Source organism: Mus musculus, chromosome 19, assembly GCF_000001635.26.
Source record: "Mus musculus strain C57BL/6J chromosome 19, GRCm38.p6 C57BL/6J".
Classification (NCBI taxonomy): domain Eukaryota; kingdom Metazoa; phylum Chordata; class Mammalia; order Rodentia; family Muridae; genus Mus; species Mus musculus.
This window is the reverse complement of record NC_000085.6, coordinates 5,333,608-5,351,488: the sequence shown is the minus strand read 5'-3', so window position 1 is coordinate 5,351,488 and position 17,881 is coordinate 5,333,608. Positions and strand designations below refer to the sequence as shown.

General features: G+C 50.0%; 2 protein-coding genes across 5 annotated transcripts; one reads left to right on the top strand and one right to left on the bottom strand.

The window, feature by feature from the left end:
• Window positions 1–1,914: 1,914 nt before the first annotated feature.
• Window positions 1,915–6,784, top strand: Cst6 (cystatin E/M). The gene is made up of 3 exons (NM_028623.5): window positions 1,915–2,394; window positions 2,967–3,092; window positions 3,440–6,784. The coding sequence occupies exons 1-3, from the start codon at window positions 2,155–2,157 to the stop codon at window positions 3,521–3,523; spliced, it is 450 nt and encodes a 149-aa protein (NP_082899.1). The 5' UTR covers window positions 1,915–2,154; the 3' UTR covers window positions 3,524–6,784.
• Window positions 6,785–7,207: 423 nt separating this feature from the next.
• On the bottom strand, window positions 7,208–15,874 carry Catsper1 (cation channel, sperm associated 1). Of its 4 annotated transcripts, XM_006531708.2 has the most exons (13): window positions 15,568–15,670; window positions 14,815–15,478; window positions 13,654–13,860; window positions 12,662–12,775; window positions 12,344–12,497; window positions 11,930–12,021; window positions 11,631–11,774; window positions 11,434–11,497; window positions 11,202–11,274; window positions 11,052–11,112; window positions 9,979–10,054; window positions 7,494–7,608; window positions 7,208–7,362 (listed from the first exon to the last, which is right to left on the bottom strand). In XM_006531708.2, exons 1-13 carry the CDS (start codon window positions 15,598–15,600, stop codon window positions 7,336–7,338), a joined length of 1,824 nt encoding a protein of 607 aa, XP_006531771.1. In that variant the 5' UTR covers window positions 15,601–15,670; the 3' UTR covers window positions 7,208–7,335. The 4 variants fall into 4 exon arrangements, 3 of the variants coding, with proteins under 3 accessions (XP_006531771.1, XP_017173630.1, NP_647462.1); XR_001782577.2 differs by having other exon boundaries at window positions 12,658–12,775; window positions 14,815–15,874; NM_139301.3 differs by having other exon boundaries at window positions 7,209–7,362; window positions 14,815–15,864.
• Between the last annotated feature and the right edge of the window lie 2,007 nt (window positions 15,875–17,881).

The window sequence follows — 17,881 nt, the reverse complement described above, 5'->3', positions numbered from 1 at the left end:
TCTGCTAGGTGCTGAAAGCAGCCTCTTCTTTCAAGTTCCATTTAGGACCCTCAGGGAGGGCCCGTGAGATGGCCCTCAGTGGTAAAGACGCGTGCTGCCAAGGCTGAAGACCTGGGTTCAAACTTCAGAACCCCCTGGTGGAAAGAGAAAACCAGTTCTGGGAAACTGCGTGTGCACGCTATGGCACGCACACCTCTCTCACCTTCTGCGTGTGCACGCTATGGCACGCACACACACGCACCTCTCCCATGCTGAGGCATGAACATTTCTCTTAAAAAAAAGTAATAAAAAATAGATAAGTAAAGTGGGGAAAAAAAAAAGAAAAGAGGGAAAGTGGCTTTGAGCTAGTCAGAAAACATGAAATAAGATGCCCGGGGAAGGAAACTTTGCCAGGGCAGCCCACGTGCAGCTGCCATGGGGTGGCTGATCTGCTCCTACCCCACTGGATGTCCAGTGTCCTTAGGGATGAGAGTGTGGAACTGTCATTGTCAGTCAGAAGAACAGCTTTAGGAAAAAAGACTTGTCATCCTATTTCCCGTAGGACACCCAGGCCCTGAGTGACTATCCAAAGCCTCCCAGTTAGAAAGATGGCACCTGGCGTGACTCACCCCTCTTCGGAGGCAAGTCTTTCTTTTCAAACTCAGCCTGAGCTAAGAACATAGACAAGAACTTGACCTGGTAGCACAGGCTTGTAATCCCTGCCAGGAGGCTGAAGCTGGGAAGCCACAGACTCAAGGCCTGCAGTCTACAGAGCAAGGGCTTCACGGTCAGCCTGGGTGATCAACAAGTCCCTATCTAGAGATAAGGAGTAAAACGAGGGCTGCATGCCGGGCATGGTGGCGCATGCCTTTAATCCCAGCACTTGGGAGGCAGAGGCAGGCAGATCTCTGAGTACGAGGCCAGCCTGGTCTACATACAGAGTGAGTTCCAGGACAGCCAGGGATACATAGAGAAACCCTGTCTTGAAAACAAAACAAACAAACAAACAAACAAACAAAAAAAACGAGGGCTGCAGGTGAAGTGTTTGCCCAGCATGCATAAGACCCTAGGTTCAAGCCCAGCAAAATGAAATGAGGCTAGGGATATTAGTTGGTAGAGTGCTTGTCTCTAGCACACATGAAGCCCTGCATTCTGTTCTCAGCACCAAATAAAATATGATGGTAATGCTAGCACTTGGAAGGGAGAAGCAGGGAGATCAGGAGTTCAAAGTCATCCTGAGCTATGAAATTCAAGGTCAGCCAGGGACACACAAGATCTTATTTTATAGCACACACACACACACACACACACACGACTTAGGCTCTTCAGTATACTTACTTACTAGGGACCAGTTGAAATCGTTGCACATATTACTTCTCCCTTCTGTGCCATGGCGTCCCACCTCTGCAAAGTGAAAGGGTCAGCCAACCGGGTCCACCATGGCTGTGAGGGACAGTAGTGCCGGCTTGAGTAGTAAGGACTCCTACCCACCCACCGTTTGTTTGCATGGCACCCGGCCTCTCTTAGGCTCTTTACCTGTGTCAGTTCATCGATCCTTATAGCATTTATTTTTCAGAAGAAGAAATGCAGGCTGGGAGTTATAATTTCTCTAAAAATGGCACGATAAGAAAATGGTGGCAATGCCGGATGATAGTGGTGCACACCTTTAATCCCAGCACTCGGGAGGCAGAGGCAGGTGATTTCTGAGTTCGAGACCAGTCTGGTCTACAAAGTGAGTTCCAGGACAGCCAGAGCTACACAGAGAAACCCTGTCTCGAAACAAACAAACAAACAAGAAAGAAAGAGAGAGAGAAAGAAAGAAAGAAAGAAAGAAAGAAAGAAAGAGAAAAGGAAATGATAAAATGATAGCAGTAAGAATGTAACCATATAATTGCTTTTGGCAACTCAAACGTCAGGGCCCTGGTATGAACTGTTCTCTCCCTCCTGGGAGATAGGAATGATAGGCCAGCATCTCTACACGTAGAGGTTCTGGGACCTGTGTGCCATCTCTGGTTCTTACACTGCGTAGGTAGGGGAGGTGCACCCGCCTCCAGGCACCTGCAAGCTGGTCCAGGCTTGCTAAGGAAACAAGCAGGCGTTGGGCGGGGCCGGGAGGGGCCCGCGAAGGCTGTAAAAGCCGCGCAGGATGGAAGTCCAGACACTGAATCCGCGGCTATGGAGCGTCCTCACTTCCCGCTGGCGATGGGCCTTGGCCTGCTCGCATTCTGCCTCCTGACCCTGTCACCTGACGCCCGCGCCGAGCTGCGGAGCCGCAGGACCGGAGAACGCCAGAACTTGTCACCCACCGACCCGCGGGTGCAAAAGGCCGCACAGGCAGCTGTGGCCAGCTACAATATGGGCAGCGACAGCCTCTACTACTTCCGAGACACCAAAGTCATCGATGCAAAATATCAGGTGCGGTGGCTGGGACAGAGGTTGTGGGACAGGTTATGGAACAGAGTGGCTGTGGAGAGGGACAATTTGGAGAGGGACAGGGACAGGGGGACCGAGGACAGGTGACAGGAGACAGGAGATAAACAGAGAGCTGCTTAGCTTGCTACCAAACACAAGGGGGCACTAAAACCAACCATAACCCCCAGACCTTTCTATGAAATACTTCAAAACAAAACAGATTAGTAAAGTCCTCTGGAAGCAGCGCTATCTAACTATCAAAGAAATGCAGGATGCAGCCTCCTTTGGCATAACTAACCTCACTTCCCCAACCTGCCAGGTGGAGTGGAAGGGCCCAGTGTAGGTGCCACATACCATTCACCTTTACAGTCTAGCCGCAGACAGGAGCTCTCCAGCTTCTTGCCCAGCCTAGGGCTCTGCTCACACACAGAAGTTCCTGCCTCCACTCCAGGTCTGAATATGTAGGTCAGAGGGTTGCATTTGCCTGGGAGAGTGGAGACTCTTAGAGGGAGGGAAAGCATAGACACACAGGTTGGACTCCCAGGCATCTCTCACCTGCCCTGTTTGGTTCCCAGCTGGTGGCTGGCATCAAGTACTACCTGACTTTGGACATAGAAAGCACAGAGTGCCGAAAGACCAGAGTCTCTGGAGAACACATGGACCTCACCACCTGCCCTCTGGCTGCAGGGGGGCAGCAGGAGGTAACAGCACCGACCCCATCCCAACCCCATGCAGGGTCTGAGGCCCTTAGCTTGTCTATCCTGACCAGTCTATCTGGTCAGGCAGAAGCCTGGCTCCACCTGTTCGCTTTGGCTCTTGTATGACTCAGGCCAGGGTGGAGTGCAGAAGAGAGACTGGGGATTCCTCGTGGGGTAGGAGTTGCCTGAGATAAACCTGGGAGCATCTCCTGCCTTCTGATTCCATGTTTTGGGACCACTCATGGTCTGTCCCCGGCTCCAGAGAGACGTGGCCGTCAGGGGGGCTGACTTCTGGGAGGAGGAGGTTGCTGCCAACCTCACCCTCCTTGTCCTCTGTGCTTCCCTCTCAGAAACTGCGTTGCAACTTTGAGCTCCTTGAAGTCCCCTGGAAGAACACTACTCAGCTTCTAAAGCATGACTGCGTGCAGGTGTGACCGGCCCCAGGGTGACAGAGTCAGGGCCCCATGGGAACAAGCATGGTGGAGGCGCCTCAGGGCCACGGGCCACGTCTGTTGCAATAAATCTGCAGCTCTGCTTCTTGCACTGCTTTCTCCTGTGTGTTTCACTCACCCTGACCCTCACTCTGCTCCCAGTGACTCTCAGAACCCCACAGCTGACTGGGCACCATGTCCTTACCCTCCAGGGGAGCCCCTACTGATCCCTCTGAGGCAGTACTGAGGGTAGGGTCCTCAGAGGAAGCCCCTCTTCCAGACATTTTCAGTGGTCTCAGAGGAGGAAAGAAAGACACAGAAGATGGATACCGGAGACTAGCTACAGTAGGGATGTCTGTGTGAGCCAGTCCAGCCTCTCTCCCAGGGTTCATGCTGGGACTCCGAGGAGGAGGGTGTCAAAACCTGGGGTCAGGAGGGTCGCAAAGCCTGATGGCTCAGACCAGTGAGTTTTTTAGTGACACAGCTCTTGTTATTGCCCTCAAATGGTGAAGCAGCAAAGAGCACCAGCCAGCGGCTTACAGGGCCCTCATGAGACCTTGCTTGCTTTTAGCAAGGTACATTCTGCGACAGCAGCAAAGCCTTTCATATCTCGGTAGCTGGAATGTTTTTCTTTTTTTCTGAGGAAGGGTTTCTCTGCATAGCCCTAGCTGTCTTAGCACTCACTCTGTAGACCAGGCTGGCCTCAAACTGAGAGGTCCACCTGCCTCCGCCTCCCAAGTGCTGGGATCACAGGCACGCACCATTCCAACTCAGCATGTCTGGAACATTTGACCACATATATATTGGGGGAATGTCAAGTTCTCAGACTACAGCCCTCTAAGGCCCCGACACCAGGCCTTATGGGCATGACTGTGGCTACATGAGGGACCTCCAAGCAGTCTCCAATCCAGTCCAGTCCCCTCATCAGCTAGCTTGTGAAGGGAAGCCCCTATCCTGCTGAACTCTCAGTACCAAACAGTTGTGTAAGATGGCTGCTCAACTCCATGGGCCCTACAGGACTGGGTTTCCAGCTCACAAAGATTCTCGTATGTACTGGCAGCTGGAGGTGACTTTCTCTCCTGAGTTCCTTAGGCCAGAGGTCATGAAGCCAGTACACACCCCTCACATCCTTCCCAGGGGTACTTTCTCAGAGTTTTGCTCTGGGAAAGATTCCTAAATGATCCTGAGCCATGGAGTTCCAGAGGGGACAAGAACTGCTATCCAGGAGGGATCACTCTCACAGGAGGGACAGGGACCAGACAATGTCATGTTGGACTGAAGGAAGCAGGTGTTAGATTCTTTGTAAATTTCTTTGTAGTTGTAATTCTTGTTATACACATGGTCAAACAGTTAGGGGAGGCAGTCCCAGGACCCATTCAGGTGCCTGTGGACATGTCCTGAAGATGCTAGCAACACAGCCTAGAGACAGAAGCAGAGGCACCAGGCAGAATGCACACACATTGGAGAAGCATTAAGTAACCCAGAGATGAGTATACAGCACCCCTCCCTCCAAGCCAGCATTTACATCACATCCAGAAGTCTTGTTCAGATACACCAACATGCATCTAACCTGGGGACAGGCCATAGTCACCAGTTGCTTTGAAGGTGCTAGGCTCAAGCTGGCATCACTGGGGTAGCAGGGAGGGTAACCAGACAGCCACTCTTCACTATCTCACACTTCCTTCCTAAGAAAGGTCTCACACCTAACTTGTTCCTGTCTGACTCTCCCACCCCACTTCTGTGACCTCATGAACACCAGGGCAGCTGGGGTTCCATCTACTGCCTTCAAAGGCCACGTCATGGAGGAAATGGAGGCCGAGTGTCACCTGGGAAACCTGACACACCGAGGGACTGGATTTGATATTGAGAGGGGACTCGCAGCCCTGCTTCTACTGGAACCTGATACCCATGACAGTGCAGTTTGTGCTATGCAGTCACTGCTTGGAAGGTTTCCCAAGTTCCATCAACTAGAAGATACCAAGCATGGAGCCAGTATAGGGCAGGTGACAGGAAATACTTGTTGAATGAATGTGTGAGGGCTAGGGGAGGCAAGAGTCAGGACATCTGTCTCTAGTGGCTTCTCCACCCCTGGAATCAGTGCCCAAATCCCAGATGGTATTTCCTCTGCTTTATGTATTCCTGGGCATGACTAAGCAAGGGTTAGTGAGAGGAGCCTCCACCAAGCGATGCTCTGTCTTAAGTTTCTGGAGAAAGAACTGCTGCCTGGAACAAACCAATGGTGTGTGTGGGTGTTGGTCAAACCACCAGTCTCCAACCTCCACAACCCTCTAGATTGGCCTCTACTAAGAGCAATATGGTTAGAAATGATGGAAGATGGCTGACCCTTGATGGGGAGCCCCTGAGCCAGAACTGAGTTTCACCTCGACTCAATGCTCAGTATAGACAAGAGTCCCATTGTGTCCCACTGTGGACACAGGCTCTGGACATCCTGCCTGGGCTCCGATGAGTCAGACCCTTGGGACTCATCTGAGCCTTAAAGCAGCTGGGCAGAAGTAGCCATTCATTGTCTTTGGCCCTCTCCCAAAAGCAACTGGTCCTTGTCACATGGCCCTGTCTCCATCCACTAGAAGGATAAGAGGCCTTCTCTAGGCCTCCACTAAGGTTGTGCGGCTCACTTCAGTGGGGAAGGTGATGTCAGTGACCTTTAATTTACAGGGGTTTAAAGAATTTTATTTTAATTTAAATGTTTTTGTCTCTGTGTGTGGATTGTACATGTGAGTGCAGTGCCCACGGAGACCAGCGGGTCCTTTAGATCTGAGTTACAGGTGGCTGTAAGCAGTCTGATGTGGGTACTGGGAACTGCACTTGACTCCTTCTGAAGAGCAGGAAGTGATCTTGCCCTCTAAGGTCCAAGCCATCTCCACAGCTCTTCTAGCTCTCTTTTAAACCTCTGGTTCCTTTAAATTATTTGTTTATTTTTGTTTTTTCAAGACAGGGTGTCTGTGTGTAGCTCTGGCTGTTGTGGAACTCATTTTGTAGACCAGACCTCAAACTCAGAGATCCATTTGCCTCTGCCTCCCAAATGCTTGGGTTAAAGGTATGTGCCAATGTACCTGGCCCTTTGGGTTTTTGAGGGGTTTGCTTGTTTGCTTTTGTTTTGTTTTGTTTTGTTTTGTTTTGTTTTGTTTTGTTTTTGTTTTTCAAGACAGGATTTCTCTGTGTGTAGCCTTGGCTGTCCTGGAACTCACAGTTCCACCTGCCTCTGATTCTCCAGTACTGGGATTAAAGGCATGTGTCACCAACTATCCATTTGGATTCTTAGTATTCCTACTGAGTTGCTACCCTTATGTTAAATATTGGGGTTCCTGGTAAGCCTGAGTTCCTGGGTGCTGAGCCCCATGCCTGGCCTCTAATGCAACCCTGAAAGTTCTGGACTGTTTCAGTCTGTTCTTTTTTCTCCCAACCCCAGGACAGACAGGTTCTCCCCATCAAAGGACTTCACAGTGGGTCTTCCATCCTCTCCCCAGGCTCCTCTTTCTATACCGCTCTTCTGATCTCTGCTAATGTCATGTTGGACTGAACTCAGAGGCTAGAACCTGGTGAGGTCAGAGGAGATCCAAGAAGAGCCTCTTCCACAAGCAACTTTCAACATATGTCTACGGCACACTATTCGATTGCCTCTTGACCTTTGCTTCAGGCTAGCCAGTAAGGACACAGAGCCCTCCAGGGGTTTTAAAAACTCTATTGGGACCTCAGTCCAACATGGTTCTGGATAATACCAGCAGCATTAGGGCCATGTCCCAACCCACCGAGGTAGGTAGCTTGCCAGAAACTCAGGTTAGTATTCTTCAGGGTCACTTCCCGTAGTCGTCGTCTCCAGCCTGTAGGGTCAGATAGGGTGTGTGTGTGAAGGAACCAGGGCCAGCCTTTGCCGATACCACGCCACTGAGTAAGAGCGTCCACCCCCAAGCCTCTCCTTTCCTTTCCCCTGCCCCTCTCCTTCCTGGTTCACCTCAAATGCCATGTCCACAAGCTCATCGATGACGTACGCTTGGGAACGAAACTTCTGTTGATGCTGTTCTACCGCTGCCACCAACTGCAGGAACTGGAAGTGGAGCACCCGCTGCCTGGAGAGGGGCAGAGGCAAGGACTGGGCTCCTAGGGACCAACATGGCTCTCCTCACCATGAACGAGGTGTCTATCTCCAGTATGTCTCCTCCTCTAGATTTTGCTTTTTTACTTATTTTGTAGATGTATGTTTGTGTACATGTGCACCTGTGGGTATACATGAGTGTGTGCCTGTGGGTATACATATGTGTGTCTCTGGGTATACATGAGTGGAGTGTGCGCATGTGAAGGCCAGAAGTCGACATTGGGCGTCTTTCTCTATTGTTCCCTACTTTACTCACTAAGATGGTGTCTGCTATTGAACCCGGAGCTCGCTGATTGGCTAGACTGGCTGGTTAGCAAGCCCCAGGATCCTCCTGACTCTGCATCCTCCTCAGCGCTGGCACCACAGGTCCAGGAGTGCACGCCGTCACCTAGTGTTCTACATGACACAGACCCTCATGCTTGTATAGAGATTGCTTTATAGACTTAGCCATCTATTCTAGCCTCTGCATTTTTATTTTGAGATGAGTTCCCACTGAGCTGCCCAGATTGGCTTTGAACTTGTGACTCTTCTGCCTCTGCCTTTCAAAGAACTGAGGTTACCAGCATACACCATTATATCGGATATGTCTGACTGTTTTCCAATACCCCCAAAAGTCTGTGTGTGTCTGTGCCGTGGAGGCATCAGCAGTGGCTCATCTTTTAGCCACTTGCACCTCCATCTTGCCCATTCATCATGCAAGCCTCTCCATGGACCAATTCCACCATCTGCCCATCCAACCACTGCATACTTACCTCCCCTCTCCCACCGATACTTCTCTGGATCCACCCACTCAGTCTACACAACATCCATCCCCCCATTTATTTCCCTGTGTTCTTTCTCATTCACTTGCCCACTCATTGGATCTTATCAATCCATTTGCCAAATACACTGGGAGTAGGAAAAACAGGTTGCTCCAAGGATGTTGAAATGAACAAGAATTGATATCACCTTTGGACCCAGACACTACAACCCACTGTTAATGCCTAGGGCCCTTGTAGAGGAAGCAGCCAGGACTTTATCCAGAGAGTAAAGGAAGGCCTAGGATCCGAGCTTAAGCCTAACGGAGAGTAAAAACCAAAGCTATACTGAAAGATATTCTAAGTGGGGGGACCAGTAGGGATGATACCCCCAAAGAAGTATGGCAGAGGCCACAATGGTGGCTCAGATCCTGGAACATGTCAGATAAACAGGAGAGTGACCCAGGAGGCAACAGTAGTTAGGAATTTAAACTGGCTCTCTCAAATACTGGTCATCTGAGCCTGATATCAATAGATAACCTGAGAACAACAGTGTAGGTAGAGGCCTGTCAGTAATACATATGTCATCTTAGAAAAGAATGTGGGCAAAACAAGGTTATGCCGTAGGTAGCAATGGCCGTGATCTGAGGGAAGCTAACACTACCCCAATCATATAGAACTCTGAACACCAGGCTGCAGATGTTGGATTCTGTCATGGTGAGTGGAATTCCAGAGGATAACGGCTTGCAATTGTGACCTGTATAATGATCTGGAGCCAGACTGGCTGTGGGGAAGGAGCACAGGGCTTGGCTTCCACAGAGAACCTCAAGAGAACTAGGCCTGAGAACTGAGTTACCAGCCTGTTGCCAAGGACTCTAAGTCATCACCAAGAATCTTCAGCTAGCCCGGCCGGGGATGGGTATTGATTATCGATGAGGTTTCACCATGTGATCCCCAGACCTCGCCCACACGATTCTCCACCCTTCACCCTTCACTTGGCTGAACCTTGTCAGTCAAGTGACCCAGCAAGGCCTGCAGGATGGACAGGAGTGGCAGTAACAGAGGAACATTTCTCTTTGGGTCCCTGGAACCCTCATGGAGCCTGCATCTGACAAGGGTCAGGAGATTTTAGAGAAGCTGGGCAGTGGTGGCACCTACCTTTAGTCCCAGCACTTGGGAGGCAAAGGCGGTTGGATCTCTGAGTTCAAGGCCAGCTTGGTCTACAGAGCAAGTTCTTGAACAGCCAGAAACCCTGTCTCAAAACAAAACACAAAACAACACAAAACACACACACACAAAGAGAGGGAGGCAGAGAGAGAGAGAGAGAGAGAGAGAGAGCACTCTGCTACTGGTATGATCCTTGTAGTGAAGCCAACACAAGTCATCTGTGAGCTAGAAACTGCTCCTCACTGCCCAGGGATGCTTCTGTTTCCCATGTCCCATTTGGAGCCTTGGAAACAAGCCTTAGCCCTCCACCTACTTCCTTCCACCCAAGACAGACAGGCAATGTTCTCTTGCTTCCCGCCCTACCACCCGGCTTCCAGATCTCTTGCCCTGGACCCAATCCCTGCCTCCCCAGCCCTAGCCGCTCCCTTCCGTCTCCTCACTTCACTGTCATGTTGCCAAACATTCCCTCAATAAGCTGCATCTTCAAGGCCTCCTCGGTCATTTGTGCATTGGCGTCTGGGTAAGAAGAAGGGACATGGTGAGGAGGTGACCCGGCAAATGACTGCATTCAAGAAGGGAGAGGACTGGGTGTGGGAGCAAACACCTTTGGTCCTAGTATTCAGGAGGCAGAGGCAAGTGGATCTCTTAGTTCAAGGCCAATCTGGTCTACAGAGCAAGTTCCAGGACCGCCAGAGCTACATAAAGAAGCCCTGTCTCAAAAAAGTAAAAAACCAAAACACAAAACCAGCCAACCAACCAACCAAACACCAAAGGGCAACAAGGCAGAAATGTAGGCCAGATGCAGACTATCATTTGAGTGCTGGACCAAGCCATTCCTCAGATCTCTTGCACTCTGTTAATTGGAGCCAATTTATCTTTTTACTTAAGGTAATTATCAACCATAAGTGGGTGATATCTTATGCTGATTTTACAGCAGGGTCTAGAAACTCAGATTCTAATCTCCATCCCTTTTTCTTCCTCTCTTTTCGTCTCAAAGGTTTTAAAAAGTTCTGTGTGAATGTGCTGTCAGGATGCATATATGCACACTATGTGTGTGACCCTACCCACCCATGGAGGCCAGAAGAGAGCATCAGGTCCCCTGGGATACCCCTTTTCTTGAGACAGTGTCTCATATAGTCTAGGCTGCTTCGGAACTTCTGATTCTCCTCTGCCTCCCCCCAAATGCTGGGATTACAGGCATAAGTCTGGATGAGTGTATGTGACCTTGAGTTCTATGTGACTCATAATGGCAGTTGTAAATGCTTCAAGGAAGACTAACTGCTGCAGGCCATGAAAGTTCATTACAAGCAATAGTTTGATAAACCATAATTTGTTTTTCAAGTAAGGTCTTTCAAAAATTGATACATTTAATTGGCTTTTAGAGGACTGTCTAGAATCCTTTGGCTCAAAGTTCTAAACTTAGATGGTCTCATATCGCAGATTCGGAACCTCTGAAACAGCCTGGCTACTCTAGAGGGGAAGTAGAGGGACAGGAGGGAGGACTGGTCAGTACCTGCTTTGTTGAGATCTGTCAGAGAGTCATCCAACAACTTCTCATGGACCCGGGCAGCTTGCTGGAGAAAAGGCCTCCGTTCTACCAGGGTTTCCTCCCTGGAGTGTTGTTCTTCCATCCCCCCCAGTCCTCGCCCCATGTGTATGGTACCTCCAGCTTCACTTTCTCTAGGCCTTTGAGCAACGCCATCTGGAAGTTATCTACCAGGACAGCAATCACCAGGCTGCAGAGGGGACAGGAGGATGCTCTCAAAGGAGACACCAGAGAAGAGGCCACATACTGTCCTTTGAGTGCAGTGTGGCATGCAAGGGTGAGAGGGCTGGTGTGGGTTAGGTAAAGACCCAGTGGTGTAGCTGGGCAGTAAAGCTGGTTGGTGCCTCACTTGAGGAAGATGAAGTACTGGATGACAATGTAAATCATGAGGATCGGTATGATGTACCAGGCGCCTAGGGGAGGGAAATCAACAGGTGTCCAAGCTTCCACCCTTTCCAGCAGGTCCCAGCAGCCCCCACATGGCAGATGTAACTAAGTCATTATTAGTGTCTGCTAACCAGGCCCTGGATCCTGGCCTCTGCCCACCTTGGGCCCTGTTGTCTATGTAGATGAGGGACCAGTCGTCCAGGGTGAGCATGGTGAACAGGGTGAAGAGTGTGGTAAAGATGTTCTGGAAGCGCTTGGGGTCTGAGTCCTGAAACAGTGCTCGGAGAACCACAGAGAAGAGGACTAGCGACTGCTGAGGGTCAAACCGTCACCAGATTTGATTTCACCCACCGCTGAACCACTTCTCACCAGGTCACACTCAGCCCCTCCAGACCTGCTTCTCCCCACTCCCAGCTGTCCTAGGCCAGCAGCTGCCCAACCTCCATTGCACAGGATACAGAGGCAGGTAAACATGAGGGTGAGGATGGCCGTGATGGATGGTAAAGATCCACTCAGAGTCCCGGCCACTTCGTGGAGGCTGGTCAGGATGCTGTGGGCAGTGATGGAGAGGGAGTCTGAATTAGTGGGGATGCAAGTGAGAGCTGTAGCTGGTAACCAGACTGGATGCTAAAATTAAGGTGTCCCTAATTCATTGGTGACTTAGTCAAGTCATGATCCTTCCTAGGAAAAATAAAGAGAGTGGTTCATGCGTGGACCGCAGAGGGGGAAGTATTCCAAGCAGGAAAGGGGCCACAGTGCAGGCCCACAACCATCCCAGAAACATGTCCCACGGAACCCCTGGAAATCCAGGCCCATGTTCCCTTTTTCCTTGAGAATTCTCCACAAAGGCGAGTAGCGTTGGTGGTAATGACCTGAGCCTCCGAAGAACCCGGATGGCCCTCAGGGCCCGCATACTTTTGAAGACTTTGAGAATCCGGAACAGGCTGTGGTTGTAGAATGAATATGAGAGCGAGTTTATCTGAAGGAGCACAAAGTCCAGCACTGCCATGACCATGATGAAGAAGTCTAAGGGCAGAGTGTTGCTTCAGTTTTAGGGAGGCCCCAACAGACCCTTAGCCCACACCTACAGGCTTTCCAAAACCACCCCATCCCCACCCCTTTTCTGTCCTTAGCTCCCCACAAACAGTTCAGTGCCCCCTCCCCATCCTATAGCAACCTTACCCACCCACCCAGGTTGTTCCATGGGTCATAAAAATACTCCAGGCCCAGGGCAATTAGCTTGAGGACTGCTTCTAGTACATAGATGGAGAGGAAGATGGAGTCCAAGACCATGAAGTACCATTCTGTGGGGACACCAGAGGCTTTCTCAGTGACAATCCCCAGAATCCTGGTCACCCTCTACTCCTCCCTCGTTACTGGGACCTCATGTAGGCCACACCCAGGCTTCCCTGGCTGGGATTTTTTGGTCTGTTTTGTTTTGCTTTACCCGTTTGGTTATTTGTTTGTTTTTGGAACTTGCTATGTAGGTCAGGCTGGTCTCAAACTCATGGAGATCTGCCCGCCTCTGCTTCATTCTGCTGGAATTAAAGGTATATTTCCAGCCCCCTAGCTCTTTTAAAGGACTTAACCACGCAGTTTGTGGGTTTTCTTGTTTGTAAAATAGGAACAAGAAACAGGCTTGGCAGAGTTCTTTATAAGCATTCTAAAACTGCAGCCTTGAACGGTAGTGCATGTACTGCACTGAGAGACGACTTTTCAATCACCTGGCTATATTGGGTTTCTAGAGGCCAGTGATCTCAGGCCTTCCACTTTTAAGCTTCCAGGCCTTTTGGTAGAAGTCTTCCCAGCACCCAGCCCACCTGGAGTGGTATACTCAGAGCATATCGCCACCTGGTGGCTACATTATGAACAGCATGGCCTACAGTTCGTTGGCTTTTCTGCAGACTATTTCTACCTCTGGGGATGTCAACAAGTTGCCAGGAGGCAAAGATGAGGAAACTTAAGGTTTTTGTTGTTGTTGTTGTTGTTTTGTCGATTGTTTTTGCTTTTGTTTTTTGCTTTTTCTGAGACATGGTTTCTCTGTACAACCCTGGCTATCCTGGGACCTGTAGACCAGGTTGGCTTCACACAGAGACCTGAGTCCCTCTGCTTCCTGAGTACTGGGATTAAAGGCATGCACCACCACTGCCGGGCTTAATGGACAAGGCCCCGTGACTCTTACCACCTCGGATCTCTAGCTCAGTGAAAGTCTGGGCCACAAGGATGACTGTGTTGAGGCAGACCACGATGAAGATAAAGGTCTCAAAGCCCAGGGACTGGGTCAGTGACAATATCATTTGCTGAAGACCCAAAAGGAGATGGCTTATTTTTTCCCATAGCAATTGGAAGATATTCCCGGTGTGTGCCTTCTTGTGGGCCCTCTGGGCCTCTGTAAAGGAGTCAGAAAGTTATGCTCTTGCAGGTAGTGATGGGGTGCAGTGATCCCAGGTACCCTCCCAGAATGGGCATCATTATCATTCCTCTTATGTGCCTGCCATCCTGCTTGTCCTGTTCTGGCCTTGGGGTCACTGTCCTTATACCTTCCACATCAGGGGCCCAGTTTGGGATTTGGTTTGACAGATTCTAAACATTCCTGACCCTACAACTCTAGATTTATCTTTGCTCATATGGAAACTTAAAGAAAACCTGATTCTTGTTACCATCCCACCTTCTTGATGATCTCTTTTCCTATTTAAGATCCTGCTAAACCATCCTACTCTGACCACTTTTATTCCCTTTCAGTAAGTCATTAGTCCTTCTCTGCACACTCATGAGACTTTTGCTGTGTTTGCTGGACTTGTAGGTAGAGTCTGGGAGACTGTAACTATTGGGATCGCTCCATGCTCGCCAGTAAACTGGTTTTTCCTTTTAGTATTGGTTCTCAGGTTATGTCCTCAGCAAGTGTTTCACAGTTTAGTGGGGCAAACGTGGGCACAGAATCCACAGAACCAAATCTCCTGATGTACAAGATGCCAGGCTCCTATCATTAGATGGTCTGGGATTGTACCCAACCCTACCTTTGGACCCTGTGAGTGAAGCAATTGTCCTAGCATTTTCTCTGCGCTGCCAGGACCCAGGAAGACTGGGTATCTACATGATTAGCTCAATGGTGAAGACATGCACATGTGAGTGAATGGAGTGAGGGCTAGAGGAGGCAGTGCAAGACTTTCAGAGCCATAGTGTAAGGAGTAAGGGGGAGTGAGCAGCCAGAAGCGAATGGCTGATTGAATGCACACAACAAGTGAGGACTGGGCTTGCTGATGGCTGAAAAGCAAGTTCAGGATCTGGGCGTATGAATCTGAGCAAGGAAGAAGTCTGGGTTGGGACCCCAGGAAAGACTCACTTTTGCGTTTCTGAACGTGATCCTCCCCTTCACTCAAAGAGGCTGATTCTCTCAAGCTCTCCCTGGACTGAGCTTTGCCGAAAATTTGAGAGCGAGCTCCAAAGGTGTACCGAGCCCCACTGGCTGTGCTTTTCGATCCCACATGAGATGGAGAGGTGGCAAGTGTGCTGTGAGACTTGTGTGAGAGTTGGGAGGCACTTGGGGAGCGATGATGGATATGGTGATGCATATGATCTCCGTGATAGTGCCGTTGCTCCTTGTGGTGGGGATGTTCACCATGGTGAGAATGGGCATGATGGCCCTCATGATGGTGATCAGCGTGGAGATGAGGTCTTTCCTGGCGACTGAACGGCGCATGGGAGCGATAGAACCGCGTACTGGAGCGATAGGAAATGGTGTCTGCATGATCTCTGTTCTGCTGGGGGTTAAGATGGTGAGACCTCTCATGGTATTGTTGATGGGTTGTCCCTTGGTGGCTGCCAGTAGAGGAGGGGTGGGACAAAGGTTCACTGGGTCTATGGGGGTCATCTTGGTGGGGATGATGATTCGGGTCAATACGAGGTCCACTCTGGGGTCCACCAGAGTGCTGGGACTCAGCAAGGGGGTGCGATCCACCATAAGCGTGAGAGATGTTATTAGGTAAGGTAGAGACACCAGCCCTGTCCTGCTGATAGGAATGATGGGAGAAAGCATTGTCATGGGAGTCTGAGAACTCACGCAAATGCTGCAATTCATTTTGTTGATGGAACCCACCATGCTGTTGGTATGGTTGTTGGAACATCCCATGCTGAGGAGAATCGTAATAGACGCCACCTTGGTTTGGCCTATGCAGGGTGGGGTGGGGGTGGGGGTGGGGGTGGGATTGATGGCTTGGGTCTAAGCTACCGGGGTGTGTCTCATGGTAAGACTCGTCCCTCCTTGAAGATTGATCCATGACTGTCTTGGAGCCCCTGGAACAAAGACAGCTCAGGTGTATAACCCAAAGTCCCTTCTCGGGATCCCCTCAAGCCAAGCTCAGTCCAACCACAGCCCCGGCTTCCAGGGAGCTCTGACTCTTCTCTCGGAATCTTCCTTTCTATGATGTCATCAGTGTGCTTAGGTCTCGCTTTACAAATGAGGACTTTCTTTGAGCTTATCATTCAGAATTGAGAACTATTGTGTCTAAACAAAACAAAACCCAAACAAATAAAAGATGAAGAAAAGGAATTAGCATAGCTCACTCACCTCTTTATTGTAAAATCAGAAAACTGGGCTGGGTGTGATAGTAAAGACCCCCGAACCCAGCACTAGGGAGGCAGAGGCAGGTAGATCTCTGTGAGCTCAAGTCTGGTCTACACAATGAGTTCCAAGTCAACCAGGGCTACACTGTAGGCATACATTTTTTGCAACCTACTTTTAATAAGGGTTTAACCTCTCCTCTAGCTCACCACCCAGCAGAGGCAGTGTTAGAGGAAAGTTATTAGGGTCTGGGGGAAGTGGACCTGTTCAGCAATAGTTCTTTGGGGACGAGTTCGATCTTTGTCAGCAGTTCAGTCCTGTAGCAAACACCAAATATGACTCAGCAGCTGCAGACCAGTCCTCTAGGCATACAGACTACACACATGAACCAGCAGCTGCAGACCAGTCCTTTCATCAAGCAGACATCAGACACAAACCAGCAACTGTAGTTCAAGCCTGAAGAAACCGCCAGGCTCACGAACAGGCCTGAGCCTGAGGCCATGGAATTGGCAAGCTGCCGCAGGACCATGAAGAGTGGTTCTTGGGCATTTCCCACAATGTCAGGGTTATCTCAAGTTGAGCTCAACATTGCTATGTAAATGGGCTCCCTCACGCTGAGGACAGGACTAAGAGGGAGCTAGCTGGCAGAGAATGGACGTGTGCAGCTGGCTGCTACAGAGAAGATGGGGCCCCCTGGTTCAGACCCACAGAAGAAACTGGTCTGACCGTCATCACTCAACTGGCCCTGCTGACCCAGCTCAGAGATATAGTCTCTCAGGGACCGGAGCAGCTCCAAGGAAGAGAGAATCTGGCAGACACAACCTAAAACAGAATGCCTGAGGCCTTAATCTCCACAGCCTTCCATGTTGACGAAAGCCTGGTGTTGCCCATCCTCCAAGTTACCCCTCCCCTCATGCCTTTTCCTGAAAGGATTCACCTCCAGCAGCCCTTCAGCCTCAGCCTTAGCCTCCACTTGAAGAAGGTAGGTGGTGGGAGGGGGTGGCTGTGCCCCACCCCCCACCCTGACCCCAAGGCCACAGTGGCAGGAGGGGAGAAGAATACAAAGAAGAAAAACAGTCTTTAGTAAAGAATAGCAAGGCAGAGCAAACCAAACCCTGGCTCGGTGCTCGTCTGCCACTGTCTGTGGCGTCAGATTTATATTCTTTCATCAAGCGTCCTTTCACATGTCTGCTATATCCAAACATCCTTTTCACCTGTGTCTGCTTCAGGAAAACAGTCTCTCGTGTGTTTGCTTAGCAAGATATCCTTTCACCTGTGTGCCCCAGCAACACAGCATTTGATATAACTAACTTTCCAAAGAACTATAAGTTTCCGCTTCACTGCACAGTGAAAACTTATCTCAAAACAACAAGAACCTCAACAAGCTGAAGGTAACCCATTAGGGTAATGCCAAATCAAGTCCGAGAAAAAGTGTGTGGCTCTATGGGTTAAATGTTTGCTGTATAAGCTGTATAGGCCTGAGCTCAGCTCCCTAGAACCCACTAAAACCCTGGACACAGCGACACAGGTGTCAGTAATCCCTAGGCTCCAATGGAGAGATGAGATGCAAAACCAGGGGGCCCTATAGAAGCTGCGTGGCGAATTAGGCTGCTGTATGCAGTGTTGAACAATAAGATCCTGTCTCAAGGTGGGAGGTGTGGGAAGTGAAGGATGCTCTGAGCCTGTGAAGTCCCAAGTGAATGTGTGTTGTTGATATGGACTGGCCATTTGGTGGTACACACCTGTAATGCCTGCCAGCAAGGTAGATCATGAATTTGAGGCCACCGTGGGCTACCTAGTGAGACTATCATATATATGTGTGTGTATGTATATTTTATGTATATAAACT